This window comes from Corapipo altera, unplaced genomic scaffold (assembly GCF_003945725.1).
Source record: "Corapipo altera isolate COAL_440 unplaced genomic scaffold, ASM394572v1 55, whole genome shotgun sequence".
Lineage (NCBI taxonomy): Eukaryota > Metazoa > Chordata > Aves > Passeriformes > Pipridae > Corapipo > Corapipo altera.
Genome location: NW_020884882.1, coordinates 3,367,428 through 3,389,188, shown reverse-complemented (window position 1 = coordinate 3,389,188; position 21,761 = coordinate 3,367,428). Strand labels below are relative to the sequence as shown.

The following is a 21,761-nucleotide window of genomic DNA, read 5'->3' as shown; positions in this document are numbered from 1 at the left end:
GGGCGCTGCGGGACTCAGCCCGCGGGGAGGGGTCTTGTCCCCGAGCAGGGTCGTTCTCGGGGCAGCCTCTTCAAGTGCTTCAAATAAAGACACACCTGCCAACACACTGTTCCCTTCTGTCTCTGCAGTAGCACCAACCCAGTGAAAGGGGCTGTTATCACTGTTAAATATTTTTGCTTAGCTTGCCTGAGAAACTTAACAGTCTCGGTGTTGAGTGAATTCTTTGTTTCACCATCATTCACCAGACCTATTGCCAGCCTGCTGCTCTGGGCTCCAGACACCTTGTGCTTCACTTTCTCACCAAGAGTCTTCTCCCTGAGCTATGGCTCAGTGTTTTCCACAGGCTTTGAAGATTAAACCCCGTTCTTCATAAATATTTTATGCTTCTCTCTCCCGGGGCGGCCTCTGTTAAAGCAGGTGGCAGAAACTCTTTGGGTGGACTGTGGCTCCACTTTCTCTCCTCGTTAGGGAGCACACTGGTCAGGGTATGGGTTAGGGAAGGGGACTTCAAATTATGACGGCAGTAAACAGGAGAACAGGTCTGAGTAACTGGCTGGGGAGAGCTCAGAGATTTTGAAAGTGTCTCAGGAGAAAACTTCAGGCATTTGTCCCTCAAGTAGCCCATCCTGTGCTGTTCAGGGAGCCTGTCCTTGAGAAGTGGGAGAATTGGGAATGACGATTCAGACTTTGAAACATGCCTTAAACTGATACCCCAAAGAAATCCATTCACCTTATGGAAAAAAAAAAAAAAAAAAGAGGCAGGGGTGATGTGCTGAGGCTGTGACTGCCTGCACCGGGAGAGTTCTGGTAGCACCATGGGCAGGTGGGCTCTGCCTCCTGCCAGCAAGCTGGGCAGTGCTGCAGCTGTGGAGTAACACGATAAAGGGCTCTTATCTTTCTGAGAGTAGGGCAAGTCAGTTTACTTAACACTGACAAGACCATTTTCTCCTTCCAGTAAGTGTTAAGTGTTACTTATTCCAGTTTTCCTCAGAGGACCGGCCCCTTTGGGCTCTAACACACCCTGTTATGGCAAGGGTGGGTGTGTTTTTAGAATGAGTCAGCTATTCTGAGATAGTGCTTACATGGCTGACCTCACTCTGCTAATGAATTACGTGCTCCTCAAAGAAAGTGTGGTAAACAATTAAATGGTTTCATTCAGACCTTTCTAATTCAGAACAAGGAAATTATATTGTTACAGTTTCACTGTAGACAGGGATGTCTCCATTCTCCTCAAGCACCTTCAGCCATTTGACTTCCTGCTCTTTCCTCCAGCTGAACCCGATGGCTGCAAGAGTGGCACTGACAGGAGCAAAGCCCTCTCAAGTGACACACAGCTGGAAGCAGGTGTTTCCTAAGTGCCTTACAATGGCAATGATCAAACAGGGTGACTGAAAGCTGTCTTAAAAGTTACTGGGTGCAACAAAGCTCAGCAGGAAGAGAAAGGGATTCTAAATAGCTGAAAGAACCTTGAAGAGGCTGAGTAAGAATGGTCTCAGACTCCAGCATTCCTGTTCAGAAGACACTTCTGAACACCACATCTCACCAGCCAGGATTTCAGGAGATGGGACAGGGTTTGGTGGGCAGAACACTAGGGAATGTGGGAGAGAGAGGTGGAGGCCGGAAGAATAATTTTCCTTGGAACTAGTTAACACTCCTGACAGCTTCAAATATCTGAACTTCTTTAAAGATTTAAGAAGTTGGTGGCAACTACCAGCAGCTAAAGGGGGGAGGGAATCATTTGGAGGGGAGAGGAGAGGGGGCAAACACTTTCTAGAAAGGAGAGAATATATGGAACTCTGATGGGTAGAGGAATGGAAAAGCAGGGGAATACTGGCAGAGGGATTAGCTGCTTGCAATGAAAGTGTAGAAAGAGCGAAAAATAGTGTAGGAATATAGATTTGACAGATGGGAGATTTTTAAAGGACAACATCCTCAAGCCAGGGAAGCACCCAAGTGTGCTAAGGTAGTGTTTATTTTAAGGTTTCCCTCTGAGTCAGTCTGTTTCTCTCTGAAATTACAGAAATTACAGAAATAGAACTGGGCTGGTTTATAATCCCTGTGGAATCACCTGGGATTATTCATGTCTCCCCTCAGCACAGAGCTGCTCCCTGTAGTGAAACATCTTCATCCCCTCTGGTCACGACACCAACCAAGGTTTGGATGCGAGATCCTGTGTGGGGGCCGTGCTCAGCTGCCCTGTCACTGCCAGAGGGCTCCAGCCCATGCCCTTTGCACCACAGCCCACTGGAGCCCAGAGCCAGCTATTCCAGGGAATGTGAAACGTGCCAGGGAATAACAAGGCTGGGTGGTTTTCATCCACACTGCAGAGCTCCTGCTGGTGTGCTTACACTGGGAAGGTTCATTTTCCTGCTAGCATGGCTGATTTTTGTCCTGGAATCACTTCACTGTGCTGCTTGCTGGCACGACTGGATCCGTTCTGGAGCTGTTGCTTTGTTTTTCTGCTCGCACAGCCCCTAGAGCCAGAAGGTAAATAAATCCCTTGGCCTGAATAAGCACAGTGTAAAGTGCCTTTCTGACCAGCAGGGTCAGCCAGAGGCCCTTTTTGGCAGGGTGGAACAGCAGCAGGTGTTGGGGTGTGCTCCCTGTGGCAGTGGGGCTCAGTCAGAGCCTGGTGAGGAACTGGCAGAGCAAAGGAGGCCCCACTCAAATGGCTCGAGTTTGGTGAGTCAGGATTGAGGAAGTGCCACAGCTCACGTTTAGAAAGATTTTTCGGTGCCGTGAGCTCCTGCTGAGAGGCCCTGGGCTCTCCACGTATTTCAACATCCTGCATTAATGAGGGAAGTAGACTTAACTGAAAAAATAATCCCCTAAACCATATATCATCTGCTCCAAAGTTGAAATAGCTGCTGAAAACATCCTGTTTTTTTCTACAAAGCTGCGCTGGGAGTTAAGAAATAGCCCGGTGAGGATTGTGCAATCTGAATTCAAAGCTCAATGACTCAGGGGTACAGAGCGGAGCCAACTGGCGGATCTGCCCCAGTCTCTCCTCAGCCTTGAGAGAGCCTTGGATGTAGGTACAGTAACAAAGCAGCTGGTGAATTTGTGAAGTGAGAAGCTACAAACAGGAAAAAAAAAACCCAAACCCTCAAATCTCAAATGTTTTTATTATGAAAACTAATGCTTTGAGAGCCCAAGTTTCTAGTCTGGGTTAGGACTCCTCAGTCCCACACCAAGTTTATATCAGTGCTATGAGGCCTTGTGAGGAGTGGCTTGTAATGAAAATGTGCTCACAGAGCCATTTAAGGAGTGAAAATGTCCCTGCAGAAGGACCTGAGCCACTGGGCAGAAGGACAGTGGGTAAAATTTGGCACAGGCTCACAGTTTTTCAGGGAAAACCAATCCTAATTCCAGCCATTCAGCAGCAGCCTATAAAACCAGGATTACTGTGCAGGGACAACATGTCAGAATTATTATTGAATCATAGAATCATTAAGGTTGGAAAATACCTCTAAGATTATCAAGTCCAATTGTAGCAACTCCATGAAATACTTGTCAGCTGCATGGTTGCCAGGAGTCAAAAAAGTGTTAGGGAAGGAGTAAAAAAGAGAAAATATTTCATGAACCCTGACAGACCTGCACTTGGAGTGTCACATGCACTTCCCATGCCCAAAGGGCAACAAGGACACTCCAAGGCAAGGCACAGTTCCGTGGGAGAAGTGGCTGAATGGGCTGGTATTGTACTGGGAATGGGACAGAACTGGTTATTTGTGTGATTCCTGCACTGCAAGGTGTTGGGGATGCACAAAGGGGATTCAGGTTTCATATAGGACTGAGCTAGTATGTAGGGATCCATGTTGGGCTACCAGCAGTGCAAAAGGCCACAAAGCCAGGAGACACTAAGGCAGTGAGGGTGCAGTGGCTCTGGGACAAGGGGAGGTGCAGCAACAACAGCAGGTGCTGCTCCTGTTCTAGGTGCCCCCGCTAACAGAGGGCAGATAACAAGATGGGCCTTGGCCAACAGGCTCTTCTTACCCCAGCCCATACTGCAGGATCACTCATCTCCCTGCCCCAACAGTTACCAACGTGTTGCAGCCTGTTGCTGGTAGCTACGCTGGGAACTTGTCAGTGTAAAATCACCTCCTGGCCATGTGCCAGCATGTTCCCTCTGCAGGGAAGCCCTGAGGGAGGTCCAGTAAGCAGTGGGGTGAGGTCTGTCTGTTCCATGCCACCCTCCCGCTCTGCCAGGCTCGCTACACATGGGGCAGACTCTGGTTCACAGCTTGCAGAGTTCATGAAGGTTGTTTGCCCATCACGCTGCCCTCGGCCTGACTGCACCACCACACTCGAGTGCTCTGAGTCTGTGAGCACCCACACAGGCTGATGAACAGCTAAAGCACCCACCACGTTTCACCCAATTCACCCAGATTTATCAAGCCACAGCCTTAAAGAAAGTACACATTTTTTTATTCAGAGAATCACAGTAAGGTACTGAGATTCACAGCTGCTTGCCCTGGCTTAGCTTCCCAAACATTCCCGTGCAACTTTTGAAAACATCAAGTACACTTCAAAGATTTGGAAGATGCACCATCATAAGCAAAACCTGCACGAGACATTGGGATTTCTGCCAGAGCAGCAGCTCCCTGCGAGAAAAACAAGCAGGTGCACAGCGAGGGGAGCAGGGAGCGAGGGGAATGGGCAGAGGACTTTCTAGGGAGCCTTCTGCAGAAGCAGCTCGATGTCGTCCTGGATCTTGATGGTTTCGAAACGCCGGCTGTAGCGTTTGAAAGGCACCCCGTCGGGGCCGATGAGGAACTTCTCGAAGTTCCAGGCGATGTCGTTGCGGCAGACCGGGGACCAGATGATGTACTGCGGGTTGGTCATCAGCGAGGAGGGGTCGTCGTGCGGGAAGGGCAGCGCCTCTTTCAGGAACGTGAAGAGCGGGTGCGCGTCCTTCCCGTTCACCTCGCACTTCTCGAACATGATGAAATTGGGCTTGAACCCGTTGCCAGGACGAACGTGCTCCAGCATGGGCAGGATCTCATCGTTGGTGCCATTTTCCTGGGGAAACAAAAACAAGCCCGCCCCGCGCAAAGCCCGTGAGAGCCCGCATGGGGCGAGCGGCTCCTCCCCGCTCCCCGGCCCCGCTCCCGCCCTACCTGGTGGCCGAACTGGTTGCAGGGGAAGCCGAGCACCTGGAGCCCGCGGGGCCCGTAGCGCTGCTGCAGCTCGTTGAGCTGCAGGAAGTCGCGGGTGGTCGTGCCTCAGAGCGACGCCACGTTCACCACCAGCAGCACCTTCCCCCGCAGCGAGCCCAGCGACAGCGGCTCCGCCGCGCCGAGCGGCCGCGCCACCAGCCCCGCCAGCCCCGCCGCCAGCCCCGCCGCTCGACCGCCCGCGCCCGCCGCCGCCATGGTCCGCACTGAGCTCCCGCCGCCGCGCTCGGCCCGCTCCGAGCCGCCGGGACCCGCCTCCGATACCCCCCCGAGCCGCCGGGACCCGCCTCCGATACCTCCCCGAACCGCCGGGACCCGCCTCCGATACCTCCCTGAGCCACCGGGACCCGCCTCCGCCACCGCCCTGAACTGCCGGCACGGCCCTGCCGAGCGCTGCCCTGGGTCCGAGGCATCGGCGCCCGATGGAGGAGGCCCAAGGAGAATCGGGCCAGGCGTGTCGGGTCTGAAAGGCTCGGGCGGGTCTCTGAGCGTTGGAAGGCACGGAGCGGGGTGGTTTGTTACGTCCACGGGTAGTGGATGTAGAATCCACAGGGAAGTGTCGCAGCTCCTCGGGAACGCTGTGGAAAAGCAGCAAAACGCAAATTGGTCAGGGAGAGCGGTCAAAACGTTGGAATGGGCTGCCCAGGGAGGTGGTGGATTCACCGTCCCTGGAGGTATTTAAGAAGAGAGTGGATGTGGCACTTAGTGCCGTGGTCTAGGAAGCAAGGTGGTGTTAAGTGAAAGGTTGGACTTGATGATTTCAGAGGTCTTTTCCAACCTAGCTGATTCTGTGATTCTGTGATGCCAGGAGCTCCAGCCTTTGTGGTGACAGCACAGCACCAGGGCTGCAGCATCCTCCGAGGGCACTGCTGCTACTGAGAGTGGCTTCGGGGAGAGGAACATCTTCAGTTTGTGTCCAAGAGGGGCCATAAATTCCCTTCTAGTATCCTTCTATAGTTTTTCCACTTCTTTGAGGCTGGTAAAGCCTACATACAGGGCTACAGCTTACTATATCCTCACTAGATAAAAAGGAGGAGGCTCCCTCTCTAACGCCAGGGGTTGCTTTTTCCTATCCTTGACTTTTCCATTTCTTGCCTTACTGCTTCCATAAGTCACACAGGAATGACTGCTCTTTTTTCCCATGGATTCAAGGCAGCCCTGAGTGAAATAGGCTGTGCCCACACCAGGCAACTTGGCCCAGCCCCTCCTCCATGGGTCTTTGTGAAACACTGCCCTCCTCCAGAGCACCTCATGAAGAGGCAGGTCCGGGGTCAGGCCTCGAGGCCATGTCCATGGGTTGGACCAGCAGGGACCGAGGGGAAGCACAGCTTGGCAGGGACAAAGAGCCAGGGCCTCAGCTCCAGCGCAGCTCCCAGGGGGAAGCAGGGAGCCCCTGCTGAGGCTCCTGCCAGCATCTGTGCCAAGTGAGCTCCGTTCACAACAGCCCAAGGTCAGACAGCTGCTTATCAGCCCTGGCTCCCAGCCAAGGCAGCCTGGGCCCCGCACGGGGGATGCACTCAGGCCCCCCCTTCCCGTGCTGTCTGCCTCTTTCATGCTTGGGAGCAGCATCTTGTCACAAAATGCCAGCTGTCACTAACGGGCACCACACAATGCTCTGTCTCTGGTCTGGGTGCCCAGGTGACTGCAGGGTCTGGGGGTTTTGCTTTAAGCCACTTCTGGCACCTGCCCTCACAATTGGGAGCTGGAATAGTTCCACTTCCTGGTTGTGGCAAGTTCTGGGGACTTGCCCGATTGTCTTGCATCTTTGGGGACCTGCAGTGTGTTGCAGCAGCAATGGCATGAGCCATGACAAGTGTCCTGAGAGAGATCAGAGCTGTAAAAATGGCTGATGGATGAGCAGAGACACATGACTTCTTGAGTAAATTGATGGTTACAGTCTGCACAGACTCCTCCTCACCTGCCCCCCGGGGCACAGCAAGCCAGGGTTCCTGAAGAAGAGGAATTGCCCTTTGGGGTGACCTCTAGGGCAGGGCCACAGAGGCATCTCTGCTGCCACTTTTGATACTTGTTCAGGCTGGCACCTTCAGTCCTGTCTGGACCTGAGGAGTTCATCTGAAGTACGGAGTTTACTGCTGGGGCCCTACCCTTTTCAGAGAAGTGCAGGTTAGGGCTTTCCTGTCTTTGATGAGCGAGGTTTGACAACACTGAATGAGCTGAACTTCCTTGTTGGCTCAGAGTGATGGCCTGTGCCTGGACACATTCTGCGGAGCCAGCTGAACTTGGAGCCAGAGGAGTGCCAGAAGCTCCCGAGGGACTAGATGGACTCAAGGGACGCCTTTTGAGGTGTGTGACAAGTGATGGTTGTCCTACAAGGTCAGAAAACTGCTGTTTAACAGCAGTGAGGAATCACAAAGGCCACAAAACCACACCTTCTGAACTCCTGCTTACATCATCTCCCCAGTTCAGGCGATGAACTCCCTCCCCTGCTCAGGGGGCTGGCACTCCCAGCTTTTCCCCTGCCCCTTGCCAGCCTGGATCACTCTGCACAAGTGCTGAGCTCTCATTTCCCAGGTCAGGTCTGGCCGTCTGTCTCCTCAGCTCAGTTTCATCCGGAAAAAAACGTGGCTTCCAGAGGTGACAGATGTGGCAGGAACCAAAAGGGAGCCAGGCTGCCAGCCCTCAAAGGCAGATGGTGCTGGAGGTCAGCAAGAGCTTAAAAGTGGGATAACAGTCCCTGCTGGGTGGAAGTGCATCCACAGATACACAGCTGGCTCTGAGGAGCAGGCCTGACTCCAGGCCCCTGAAGAGCTGCTCTGTAACTGTGACCACAGCAAATTGCAACCCTGTTGTCCTGCAAGACTGAAAAGCCCCGGTTTTGTTCAACTGCAACACCCCCGCCCAAAAAAGGAACTGCAAGTGAGTAACTAAACTTGTCAGCAGGGCAGCGAATGAAATCCTCCCAGGCAGCCCCCGCTGCAGCTGTGAACTTCCTGCTCTGTTCAGCCCAGTCACCCACGGGGGGAGGACAAACACCCAGGAGAGGAAGGAGGGAAGGGTGGGGCAGGTGACACCATCGGGCTGGCCAGAGGCTCACTCTGGGTGTTTGTGGCTGTGCAGGGAGCACAAGGACCAGAGGTACTGGGCACTGCTATGCCTGGGTCTGTGTCTCCTTTACTGCAGGAAAAGGAATCAGGAACACTGTCCAAAAAAGAAAAAAAGTGATGTGGGTGTTTTGTAGGCCATTATGGGATGCAGCCAGGTGCTCACTGACATGGGCTGTCATCAGCAATTGGACTCCCTCCTGCTCAGCCCAGCGTGGAGGCTCTCGGCTCAGCAGCAGCTGCTGTAAATCCCAGTGTGAGTGTGGAGATGCCTGCTGCTGTTCCCTGTCACTTCTCCCCCAGGAGCAGCACAATCTGCTCTCCAGCCTGAGTACAGCACAGGGCCTACACTTTGAGCCCAGCCCTTGCTGCAGCACTCCAAGGCATCCCTCATGGAACAGCTCAGCAAACACCACCTTGCCAACCACCTGCAAACCATCACATGCTCCCACAGCAACACTGCTCCTCCCTTCCTCCTGCACAGCCTCCTCCTGCTCCTCTAGTCTTGTGCTCAGGACCAACAAATTCAGCTCAACTGATGGCCTCTCATCTGGTCTGAGTATCAAAAGCTCCTGGGAAGCTTTGCTGCTCACTGCAGTGGCCAGGTGAGATATTCCACCTCTGCTCTGCTGCAGCACTCGGAAACCACCATGAGCAGCGGATGGTATCACTTGCTGGGAAACAAAAATGAGTATTAAAGCACTTGCAACTGCTCAGTGAATCCTCTCACAGCTGTATCAAAAATGGTATTTCTGATTCAGGCTGTCAGATGCTGGGCCAAAAACCCAAAGTGAGGAATACAGACACCAGGATACAGGGAGCTTAGAAAACTGCCTTTATTCTATTAGTTCTTGGAAAAATGAAAATACAGAAAGAGTTTAGTTGGCTGCAGAACAGCAAGAAGTTCACAGGTTAGGAGTCTGATCACTACATGGTAACCAAACTTACACAAAAAGTTTCTTTTTTTTTTTTTTTTAAAGTTTTGAAACTGGGTCCAGCAATGAATTTAAGGCAACTGAACAGTTCAGAAGCTTTGAGTGTGAGCAGGCTCTTTTCTCATCCCTACATCACGTCATGGAAAAAACTCCTCCTGGGTGTGCAGACCACTCAAATCATTCGAATGGGTCAGACTCTTACAAATGAACGGGGAAGAGGATCAGCTGCTTTCCATCGGACTTTATTTTCAAATACAGTTTCTTAAAAAACCCAGAACACCTTAACGCAGAGGTTACAAGTAACAGTATTAGGAAATCCAATTATACAAAAAATACTACATCTAAGCTGGGGTAAATAGATTTATTTTTGGTAACATACATTTAAACTGGCACTAATTACACAGTAACTAAAAGGTAACTAACATGAAACCACAGAACCCTCACTTTTCCTTAGCTGAATGGGACTTGGTCATTTCAGAGTGATCACATTTTCAAACTCATGTTTTTACACCACCGAGCCATGAAAATCAGATCTTCCTAAATGTGATAGCACTGAAGCTACGCTCGATTCCATACAGCCTTGTAACTGTTGTACTCAATTAGAATAGGACGTTAGTTATAAAGTAGTTACAGACCAATCCTCTGTGTTGACAGCTTTTTCTCTTTCTAGAGAGAAGAAAGAAGATAGAGAATTGTCTTCAATTAGCGCCTGGCATATCCTGTGAGTGCAGAAAAGGTTTGTTAGAGGAATGTTGAGGTTAACCTTGGGTGCACAGATGAATTTGATGCAGATTGTTATAAAAATCATGGTTGGCTTCTAAATACTGGTAGCAAGATGACTCGATTTTTAAATCTCTTAAGTAAATTATAGATAATGAAAAAGGCCAGTAATCATACACTAAGATTAATAAACAGCACTTCAAAATTACTCAAGTGCAGGGTGCTGCTTTGGCCATCTTCCTCTGGCCACACTTTATAAGAGAAGGCACCCGGACTTTTTCTTGCCACGCCGGGCTTGCAAAGCAGCTCTAGTGGCCATTTCAAACACCTCCCTCACACCGTCTTTGGTCTTTGCCGAACACTCCATGTACCCGAATGCACCAATGCGGTTTGCCATATCCCGGCCTTCCTCGGGCTTGACAGGCTCCTGAAACAGCACAAAACCAGCAGGTGAGGTCAATCCAAACCCACACCGATCCTCCTTTTCCCACCCAGCTTCCCAACAAATGCAAAGGAATTTCTGGGTTCAATGCTCATAATTAACTGGATAGTCAAGAATCCAATGCCTGAGGACATGATCAGTTTTCTGACACCTCTAAGCCTGAAGGCTGTAAGACCCTTTGCAACTTGAGCAAATGATTGCTTATTTCTGAGGAAACATTTATGCAATTCTTCACTACAACTGTAAAAAACCCTATGAACAAATCCCAAAATTAATGCCTCAGTCTTTGTATAAGAACCTCAAATATTATGCTACAGGAGCAAAAATTCCAGGACAGAGCAGAATATCTGCAGTCCCATTCCCAAGCTGGGGGTTTCAGGCTCAATCTGAAAATGAAACCTAGTGATAGGCTCCGGAATGAGCTACAGCACCTGTGGTTATCACCTCGGAACACCCACCAATAAAACCATTTCCTTTCAGATCCTAAACACACCAAATAAAGAACAGCTTCAGAGTGCCTGCTCTGATGTGCTGATCATCTCCTAATTAATTCCTTTCTACCTCAGGGATCCAGCTCTGCAGCGGAGAGCAGCTGACTGTCAGTAACCCCATACAGCCATTCTCATTGCTGAGGATGCCTTCTCTAAAAATTACATCTCCAAATAGGAAAAAAGAGACACTCAGTTAAAGGCAATAGATACTCGTGGTGTCTGCCATGGGCAGGTGTTGATCACACAGCCCACAGCAGCTGACAGCCAGCTGTGGGTGCCTGTTTAATGCTCTGCTACAACCACCACATGTCTTCCCTTTATTGTAAGACTCCCAAAGGAACCTGCCTGCTTCATTTTGGCCAGCTCTCGTCTTGTGTGCTCGTCATTCCTCAGGTCCTTCTTGTTTCCTACCAAGATGATAGGCACGTTGGGGCAGAAATGCTTCACCTCTGGGGTCCATTTCTCTGGGATGTTTTCTGAAAGAAATAAATAGAAGTATGACTGTACTAAAACCCACTTCTGGGGAGGTTTTTTTTTGAAGCTTTTACCTGAGTGGTTGTATCTTGCTAATCCACACCAATGCCCTTTTTTTTTTACTCTTAACATGGGAAGCAAATAGACGGTTCTGGTATTGCCAAAAAACCAAGCCTGTCTGTGGTAATTTGAAGGCACACAACCTCTTGGCTTCTCTACATTTCTCAGTAGATACCTGGCAAGGGTTAGCATAGAGACTGCAAAGAACAGCATGAAGAAGAATTCTGAAGTAGAAAGTTATGGAATATTTTGCTACAAGAGAAACATTTTATTCATCTCCAGAAGCTAAAGATGGGTGCAACACTGAAGCCTAAGACTTAACTTCACTTCTTTTTATAAAGCAACATCAAACAACCGCTCCCAACTCTGCCATTAACTGTAGCAGAAATGTTCCACACACTAATTACAGATATACAGAACCAAATGCTTTGTGTAACTCATTTCCAATCTGCCATTTCTCCCTACCTGTAGCAAATGAATTTGTGCTCATATACAAGAAACCTTCTCCTCCTCCTCCTCACGGCCCTCCATGACTTTATTTTTTTTAATGGAAGGATGATTTAAGGGCTTTTGAAACCAAAACTTTGATAAATTGTATAGAGCAGGAAGTGCTGAACAGCCCAAAACATCTGGCTTTGCTTTCAGAAGCTCTCAGACATTTGAGATTCACCTGTGGATGTATCTGCAGGCTGTGTAACCCCATTTTATCTTCATGAAATTCCATTCAGCTTTTGAACAGACATTCACTATTATGTATTATGGTATATTTTCTTGCTTGAAAGAACAACTTAAGGATTTTGAAGCCAGTTTTTGCTCTACAGCCAAATCACCAATTCTGCAGCTGCACCTGCAGTGCTCAGGTGTGCTGGCCTTTAGACACTGCACAGCTGAAAAGCTTCACTGCTCCCAGGGACCCTGGGATACTGGTGAGCAGGAAGGGAGGAGAGGAAAGAAAATTTTTACAGAAACTTACTTCTTTGAAAAAATGCTACCACCATGTATTTGTTTAGCAGACTACACTGGACGGATGGAGTAATTACCATTTTAAAGGGACAGAAATCAAAGTTCCAGAGATGCTGAGTCTTAGAAATGAGAGTATCTCTATCTCCTGCTCCTTATCCTTTTCAAAAACATCTTTGCAAGATCGAGTACATCAACATCTACAAATTAGATTTATATATCAATCAGTGAAGACTTGGACTGCACACAGAAGAGGTGTCCATCAAATACACACTTTTGAAATGTACTGTTTTTAGAGCTCAGAAGTCATAAATCAGGCAACTCTTCCTCTTTTCTCCATCACAAGCAGATGGAAATCTCCATCCCTTGAAAGCAGACTAGGAGAGTGTAAATCTCCAGTCCCTGATCATTTCTACCCATGAGAGAGCCCCCTCCAGTGCAGCTCTAGCCCATGTTTTTAACTCACAAAACAAAGAGCGAAAACCCCGGGGTTATTTGGGACCAATAACTCACAGTATTTCAAGCTTGAACAAATGCGGGAGGGAGGGTGGAAGGGAAGAAAACACAAAGCTAGTTCTCCCATTTACATAGAAAGAAAGTTACTCCATTTTCCTGGATACAGTGTGGTCTTGAGTGTGTAAGAACCTACAACTTCCAAAGAGAAATTAAAAAAGAAGTAAAATTAAAACCTGGAAGGGCCATGCCCCTCAGCGGTCCCTTTCTGTACTCACAGGGCTCCTGGACACAGCAGAGTGTAGCTGCAGCCTTTGTGTGCTGGGGGTCCCCAAGGCAGCCCCTCCAAGGGACAGGCACACAGCTGGGCTGGGGTGCTGACCTAGGGGAGCTGCCCCCCCTGCTAAGAGTGGCTCAAATTAGGCAGCAGAGCCCTGGCAAACACAGAGTGTGCTGTGGCTCTCATGACCCTCAGTGCTGCTGAAGAACACAGGTTCCTTTAAGGTCCTATGTCTGACAACTGTACACTCAAACCAGCCCCAATTCTGGAACTAGGAAGGCTCTCAAGTGAAAATATATTCTACAGCATGATTTCCAAGGGGAATACAGTGATACAGAGAAGTGGTTCCAACTCAGTGAGTGATCTACTTACCTAAACTATCAGGACTATCAATTGAAAAACACATAAGTATAACATCAGTATCTGGATAAGAAAGCGGTCTAAGTCGATCATAATCTTCCTGTCCTGCTGTATCCCACAAAGCCAACTCAACCTGCAAAATAAACATAAGGAGCTAGTCAGATCACCAGGGATGTTCTGATTCAGAAGCCAGTTACCAAACAGGAGTGGATAAAATATTTCAGTCAACGCCACTCAAAAGGAGGAGACAATGGGACGAACCACTTTGACAGGAGAACTGTGAGGAATTTTACATTCCGTAACCCCAAAAATCAATTTATTGCAGCTTATGAGATTTTTCTTTATATCCATGACCAGTGTCAATTCTTTGAATGGAGGTTAAAACTACCAGCAGAAAAGCAAGACAGAAGAATCAAAGTGAATCAGCTCCAAAGGGCTGGTAATCTCTGACAAGCATCCCGGAAACACCAGTTTGCAGTGAAAGTGGACTAAATATATACTTTTTAGGATTATGCACATTTCAATGGGTTACAGCTGGAACCTGTAGTGACTAAGAAATGTTAAGATTGTACTTATTTGTGCACAAATTCATTACAACTCCATCACAGCACAAATGTACACTTGTAATTTGCTTTGAAACAAACCTGATTTGTGTGCAAAGCTTCCGGTTACTAAGAAGAAAGTACAGTACCTAATGTTCTGAATATTTCTACTTATGCTAGGGCCTGGGGAGTACACACCCACCATAGGATTGTTTAAAACTATAGAAGGAATTAGCCAACATTTAATCCAGGAAATTTAAAAACTATAATCAAGCTCTTGAGGCATACTCTAGCTTGAGATTCTCCGATGAGTCTGCCTTCGCAAAGGAGTGGGTTCCTTCTTTTTTAAACTCTTATGTTCAAAAACTCCAGGAAAAAAGTCCACAGCAGCTCAGATAAAGACAGATGGGCAGAACTGGAACACAAATGTGAGCCTGAATGTGCAGTGCAACTGTTTAGTTAAATTGTGAAGAGACAAAGCCTTAAGTTGAGCACATATACAAAAATAACCTTCTGTACTTCTGTCAGAAACACTCCTCCTCTCAGAGTCACTTCTGCACTTGCAGATGTGAATTCTGTGGCAAATGTTTATATTTTTTAGAGAGCTGTCTGTTGAGGGTTCCCTCTCATGACACTGGAATCGTTTCCTTTGCTCTACCTAAAAAAACACATCTCCTTTTTGTCTTCATGTGACTTCCGGACATTTCTGGTAAATGCTCTTCTAGGAAAACAGAGGTAAGTGGCTGGCAAACAGAACAGGCTTCAGCACTGCTCTCCTATAAACCTCTGTAATCAAGTTTTCTGAAGACAAAGTCCTTGGATAAAATATATCCTCTAGTTACAAAAATAAAATCAGCTGACACTGCTCAAGCTGCTCATGTAATTTTTCTTTAGCTACTGGCTGCATATAGGCATGACTGCTGATAGGGCATGACTCCCTGTTCACTCATTCAGAGATGCAGAGATTCAGGCAGAAGGGAATGAGGAAGTTTGATTCAGTGATAAGAGAGAAATGGATCTCATACATGTTTTAAACAATACTCCTTAGAGTCTAAGATACAATATAGAAACTGTAGAAACTGTCACTTGGGGAAAAAGACATGTTCTAACATTAGTCTAAAAGTAAATTTTCTTTTACCAATATATATTATGGGAGAGATAAGATCAGCTAGCATGAACTACCAAGACTAAACCCACAAGAAACCCATCCCTGTAACAGCAGGAAATCAAATGTAACATAAGCCCCAAAGTAGCCCAAAAAACTTTTTTGCTCCAATGAGGATCAAAACTGAGCAGTTTCAATCCATCAGTCACTGCATCTGAACTAGAATGGACTGAAAGATGTTCTGGCTGTACCTGAACCCAGAGCAAAGGCACATGTCACAGCAAGAGAGGACACAGGGAAGCTCAGCACCAATCCTGCCACACGCCTGACCTGCAGATCCACGGCACCGAGTCAGCTCTGTGTGGTTACAGGAACAAAACAGACACAGGCTGTGGCTGCCTCAGAGGGTTTGGAAATAGCTGAGCTTTCAAGCTGCAAACCTTTCTGCTTTGTGTGCTTCCAGAGTATCCTGGAAAGTGACAATTTTACACATCACCCAGCACCTTGCTGACGTGTAAGTGCAGAAGGCAACCCACTCGGGGGTCAGAGAGCAGCCTGGCAGCTGCCTCTTGGAGCAGGTGTCTGGCTTGTGTCCTTGTTTGGTAAACAAAAGGACTTGAGAGCTCCACAAATTGAAAACCAATTTTCAAAATATTTAAAACTAAAATGAAATATTTTAATGATTAATTTACTGAAGTACAAACTAAAGATGAGGCTCAGTGAGCCCTGGGTATGCCTGGCTGCTAAGAATTGTGCAGGACAGATGATGTTGATGTACACTACAAATATCAACCACCTTTGAAGCCTGTCAGTCTTCTGTTCTCAAAAGGATCCTGCACGTTGCCAGGAGTGAGCATGAAATAAAAGACTCTCCAGGAGTTAGTCTTTGTTAATCCAGGTAGGTCCCTATCAAAGGAGGGACTCCATTCCAAAAGCCAGTAGCCCTGGGTTCTCAGCATGTCTTTGAATTGCTCCATCCCCTCCCACCTGCTGCAACGCTCTACTTGGACTAACTATGTGACTTTTAGAACCTCGTTTTGTGTAAGGTTAGAAGCAGGTTGTTAAACACACATTGGATACGAGCAGGTTCTAGCAAGGCAAATATTTTTTTCCACAGGAACATGCTTAATACTGAAAAATATATTTACAGCATAAGAACTACTCACACGTACTTATTAAACAACTCATTAAAGAAGCACGGAGATCTCCACGCTATTCTGAACAAACACAAGTTCATACAGAGGGGTTCACATACCTGCTTTCCATCCACTTCAATATCTGCTACGTAGTTTTCAAAGACAGTGGGAACATAAACTTCAGGGAACTGGTCTTTGCTAAATACAATCAGCAGACAGGTCTTTCCACAGGCACCATCTCCCACTATAACCAGCTTTTTTCGAATGGCTGCCATAGCTGAAAAACAAAATGACAACTTATTAATTCAACCGCTACAGCTTTTCACTGAGATGCTGCTAATAATTAATAACCACTAAGTTTTCAATTAATGAGAACTTTTAAATCCGCTCTACATGTCTGTCAGAGGTGCAGACAGATATCTCGAGTGAGTTCAAATTCCCATCCTTTTAAGAAAAAACATTCCCCAGAACTTGTCAACACACTGATAAGCCACCAGGTGCAAAAATAATAGAAAGGAGAGGAGATGGGTCTGGTTAAGCATTTATTGATCTGTTCTAAAGGTTAAGAGAGGAACACCCAGAGAAAGCAAGTGAGTGAGCAGCACTGTCTGAGAGCACCTTCTCAAAAGTGTATTCCAGGCACTCAAATATGAGATGCTTCGATTCAAGGGCAGGAACCTCTTCTTGTCACACTGAGTTGCCTTAACTACAAAGTGCCAGTCAGCTGGACTGAGGAGCACCTGCTGCCACCTCAGAGCACCAACAGCAGGATCTTGAGGCAGCCAGCCCGTTCCTCAGATTCCAACCACCACACTGCAAAGGATCTGGGCAGGGCACATCTCACTCCTCAACCCACTTTCCCATTGCTGCTACCAGGTTAATCCAGCCTGCTACCAGCTTGCAGTAAGAAAAGGGGGGACACAGAAGGGGAGACCCCTGTGATGCTCCACACAGATCTCTGCTGTGCAATGGGTCAATTTGTACATCCATGACCTTGTCACAAGCAACTTTGACCTTTAGAAGATAGTATGGAAGCTTTAAAGGTTTAAGGAAAGCCAAGAATCAGGGTGAGACTGAAGGGGATGTTTGTGTTGGATCTGGCAAATCAAACAAAACCAGCACTATATATGTGCCTGCTCTCTTCTTTCTTTTCTCCAGGCACTTACTTGTGACCAATGCTGGAACAAGCCAGAGATTTAGGGAGTGGCCTGGCTACAGGGGACTGGAATGAGGACAGAACCATAACTACTTTCTTCTCCATAACATAAAGGCACTCCAGGGGAAGCCGCTTAGTCATCCTGTGAAGCTTCCTGGAAATGGAGCAAACAGCAACGCCACCACAATACCTATGACTGCATGACCAAAACACCACAGAGAGAGCACCCCTGTGAGTTAACTTTTGCCATGACAAATCCAGAACAAAGTTTATGAGGATGACTAGGGCTGCTGGCGAGGAGGGAGGGGCTCAAAGAAGCACAGAAGAGATTTAAAGGACACAGCAAAAACATATTCCCCTTTCCACCTCTTCTCTTGCCTTATGAAATTAAGTAAAAAGGCAGAACTACCCATCTAAAAGCAAACTTTAGTATTGGTATATGATGAAGAAGCAGTGGATTTTACAGAGATTCTGTACTTCTGCTTCAGGTGCAAACAGAGAAGGACCATTTCAGCCCATCAGGCAGCAAGGGCTCAAGGATTTGTAGAGCATAGCTTTGCCAGACACCACTGCTCAAGAGATCCAAATCTATCTCTAAAGTGAGATTCTTTCACCTTGTGAACATATATGTACACAAGTTCAAGTTATTTACTCTGGGAGTTTGGGGTTATTTTTACATTTGTGGAAGGTTTTAAATGATCCAAGCTTTAAACAGGTGGGTTTTTTTCAGTGGTTCTAGATGGGTTTGAACACTTTCCAGCAGTGGTAGTATTTGAATTTTACAGAACTGGAAATCATCTGTTCTCTGTACCACGTCAAGATCAACTACTTACAAGTTCTACCTAACGTCAGCTTTGGCTAATCTGCTCTTCAAGTCCTACAAAACCCCTGAAGCCATCTACTCTTGTGCTCCACAATATTTAATAGCAGAAAACTTCCCCCAATAGTACCCTCAACCTTCTTTGATGTAATGTAAGCACATTACTGTTTATCCTATTTGTCACGGCCACTGCAGAATAGATTATTCCCTTTCCCCAGTGCAGCTGAGAATACGTGTCTTCGTTTAGTCTTCTCTTCGGGCAAAACAATTCCAGTTTATTCAAGCCTTCTCTGTAAATTGCATTTCTTAGACCTTCCCGTTGCTCCCTTCTGGGCAGAGTCCAATTGGTACAAACATACCCAAGGGTGGAGCCCAAAAGCTGAATCCAGTATTTCTCCTAGGGCTGTATGAACAGTGCCCAGAGCTGAAGGATTATTTCACTGATCTCTCAGGATACCCTGCTGCTTAAACACCAATCTGGAAGCGTATGACTTTTTCTTCCTTCCTCCCTCAGAAGACAGCACTGTTGATACATCCAGGTTTTAATTCCTGATAAATCCCAGATCTTTTTTCATCTGGATAGCTATACAGTAAATAGTCCTCTATTCACACAGCTGAATATTCCAGTGTCAGGCTTTTATTTATCCTTCCGCTGATTGATGTTTTATTCTACCTCCAGGTCCTAGCTCTGTCCTCCAGCTTAATCACAGTCTGTCAGATGCAAGTTTAATAATCATGATTCCCAGATAATTATCTAGGCCATTGATGAAACCACCCTGGAGACAAAGTAGGCGGATGATGGAATGGGATAACCTGTCCTTCCTTGGTATCCTCCCTCTCTCTCCCCTCTGTGCCAGCAGCTGGGGCTCTGGCCTGTGATCACTTGTGTCACCTGCAATAGCACTTGGGGTAGGTGACCTTTTTGGCATCACCTACAGATAACTGTATTTTTCAATGGATTATCAGATCAACTCTTCCTTTATCTTCCTCTAAATACTTCCATCACTCAGATTATTTTTTAAGTGCTCCTTGCCAGTTCAATCCCATTTTATGCTTTGGCCTTCTACATACTTATGCCTCAGGTCTATGAGGAAACTACAATTCTGTTTAAAAAAAACCATCATTATCATCTAATGTATTGCTTTCTACAAATCCTTCCCTATAAAAGCTTGAAAAATTTATGTATATATATATAAAATTATTTCAGCAGCTTTATTTTATCTCCTCAATATCTTTTTCCTGAGAAAAGCTTATCATGAAACTCTCCCTGCCTGAATGCTTCCTGAGATCCGTTGACATCATTCTGACCCAAGATGCCCTTCAGCAGTGTTTGCTCAACCACTTCCTTCCCACTGCTCAGGACCCGCCCCATGAGACTCTCCCCTGCTCGTGGTCTTATGTGCAGGACAGTCCTCAGGGCATCTCAAACCTGCTGAGCAGTCCCCTCCATCTAGCACACTGAAAAACTAGGGAATTAAAATTCCCTCATTGCCAGCTTCTAGAGGATCCTTCTGGATGGTCACAAAAAGCCTCAACCACCTCTTTTTTTTTTTTTGGTGACTATGGCATCCTCATCTTTTTTACTTTAGTTTCACCTTTGAGAGCACTACCCCAGAAGAATTCCTTCTGGAACAAGTGTGTTGTATAAAATTCAGTTCAGGATGCAAAGATCACCACTTATAACCTCAAATTTTCAGAAACAGCCCAGATTATAAATGCTGTGTAGACACAGATGCCTCAGGATGTCAGGTCTGATCACTAGATAGACCCCTGATCCACCTCAGAAGGAAGTCACCAAACACCACAACCATGTCTTCCTTCCTGACGTTATTAAAGAACCACAGAATGGTTTGGGTTGGAAGAGACCTTCACCACCATCTCGTTCCAACCCCCCTGTCATGGGCAGGGACACCTTCTACTAGAACAGGTTGCTCCAAGCTCTGTCCAACCTGGCCTTGAACACTTTCAGGGATGGGGCAGCCACAACTTCCCCAGGGAACCTGTGCCAGGGCCTCACCACCCTCACAGGGAAGAACTTCTTCCCAACCTCTAATCTAACCCAGCCCTGCTCTGTCAGTTTAAAGCAGTTATCCCTTGTCCTATCACTACATGCCCCTGCCAGAAGTTCCCTTTCCAGCTCTCTTGTAGCCCCTTTAGGTACCAGAAGATCCTCTAAGGTCTTCTCAGAGCCTTCTCCTCCCCAGGATGAACAGCCTCAACTCCCTCAGCCTGTTTCCAGCCCTCTGATCATCCTTCTGTCCCTCCTCTGGACCTGCTCCAACAGGTCCACATCCTTCCTGGAGGTGCTGGGGTCCCAGAGCTGGATGCAGCACTGCAGGTGGGGTCCCATCAGAGCAGAGCAGAGGGGCAGGATTAGCCCCCTCATCCCGCTGCTCACGCTGCTTTTGACGCAGCCCAGGACACGTTTGGTTTTCTGGGCTGCGAGTGCACATTGCTGGGTCATGTTGAGCTTCTTGTCAACCAACACCCCCAAGTCCTTCTCCTCAGGGCTGCTCTCAATCTGTTCATCCCCCAGCTTGGGAATGCCCCAACCCAGGTGCAGGGCCTTGCCCTTGGCCTGAACTTCACAAATTAAACCACATTAGTGGTTACAAACTTTACAGCTTTATGGTACCTGAAGTTTCTTCTCTCTGGTGAGAGTGAACTCTTATTGGCTGCAAGAACACCACACTTCACTTTTACTGAACCTGCTCAGGGATGGACACTGCTGGTGAGCCTGCAACCAGCTTCCTTCTCATGACAAATTCATCTTGTCTGGACCACTGAAAGTGTCTGTGTATGGAAACCGGTTTGCTGGTGCCACAATGTCCCAAATCCTCATGTGTGGTCCTCAAATTTTAGCAGCTATCTGGCCATGGCAACAGCAGCCCGTCATTCATGCATTAACACATTTACAGTAATAATTTCCTAATTTAGAGGATTCAGCGTGCAGATCAGCATCTTTCAGGTGGTTATTTTTAGATAAAATAAATACATTCCTCTCCAGTGGGCAGCTGTAAGGGATTGTCGGGTCTGGCAAAGACTCAGAAAAACAACATCTTGGTAGTACAATAGAGAAAAAAATTGATTGTTAGAACAGAGCTACGTCTTAGTGGTGCGTATCACAAGGACAACATTAAGAGCATTCAGAGCAGTAGGGTCTTTCTGCTGCATTTTGACATGCCCTGGTTTTCTTAATCAAGTATTCTGAAACATGGAAATACATCAAATTTGTACGAGCAGCATGTGGGAATCAAAGCACTTTTCTGGGCTGAAGAGTTTAATTTAAGATGTCCATTACACACAATTTAGTATTTGTTGCAGCCCAGTCTGTCACCAGTGAGTGTGTGTCTACATTAAAAGCTAAAAAAACCTAAGAGGATGTAACAAATAGACCAAATCCAAGCTACTACTACCCCACTGTAACTGAACACAAGTGCTAAACATTCATCCTTTTACACAACACGTAGAGCAGGGAGAGACCAATAAATCCAGAAAGCTGCTGGAACTGCATCACTGATGATACACACAGAACATTGAGCAAGAAATGTTCTATCTCAATCAGTGTAGCAGAATGGCTGCAATGATCTT

At 47.1% G+C, this 21,761-nt stretch overlaps 2 protein-coding genes across 2 annotated transcripts; both read right to left on the bottom strand.

The window, feature by feature from the left end:
- Nucleotides 1-4,403: 4,403 nt before the first annotated feature.
- GPX1 (glutathione peroxidase 1) lies at nucleotides 4,404-5,377 on the bottom strand. The gene is made up of 2 exons (XM_027640801.1): nucleotides 5,118-5,377; nucleotides 4,404-5,019 (listed from the first exon to the last, which is right to left on the bottom strand). Exons 1-2 carry the CDS (start codon nucleotides 5,370-5,372, stop codon nucleotides 4,669-4,671), a joined length of 606 nt encoding a protein of 201 aa, XP_027496602.1. The 5' UTR covers nucleotides 5,373-5,377; the 3' UTR covers nucleotides 4,404-4,668.
- A 3,671-nt stretch (nucleotides 5,378-9,048) lies between these two features.
- RHOA (ras homolog family member A) lies at nucleotides 9,049-16,496 on the bottom strand. The gene is made up of 4 exons (XM_027640228.1): nucleotides 16,314-16,496; nucleotides 13,424-13,544; nucleotides 11,170-11,300; nucleotides 9,049-10,318 (listed from the first exon to the last, which is right to left on the bottom strand). The coding sequence occupies exons 1-4, from the start codon at nucleotides 16,467-16,469 to the stop codon at nucleotides 10,145-10,147; spliced, it is 582 nt and encodes a 193-aa protein (XP_027496029.1). The 5' UTR covers nucleotides 16,470-16,496; the 3' UTR covers nucleotides 9,049-10,144.
- Nucleotides 16,497-21,761: the final 5,265 nt, after the last annotated feature.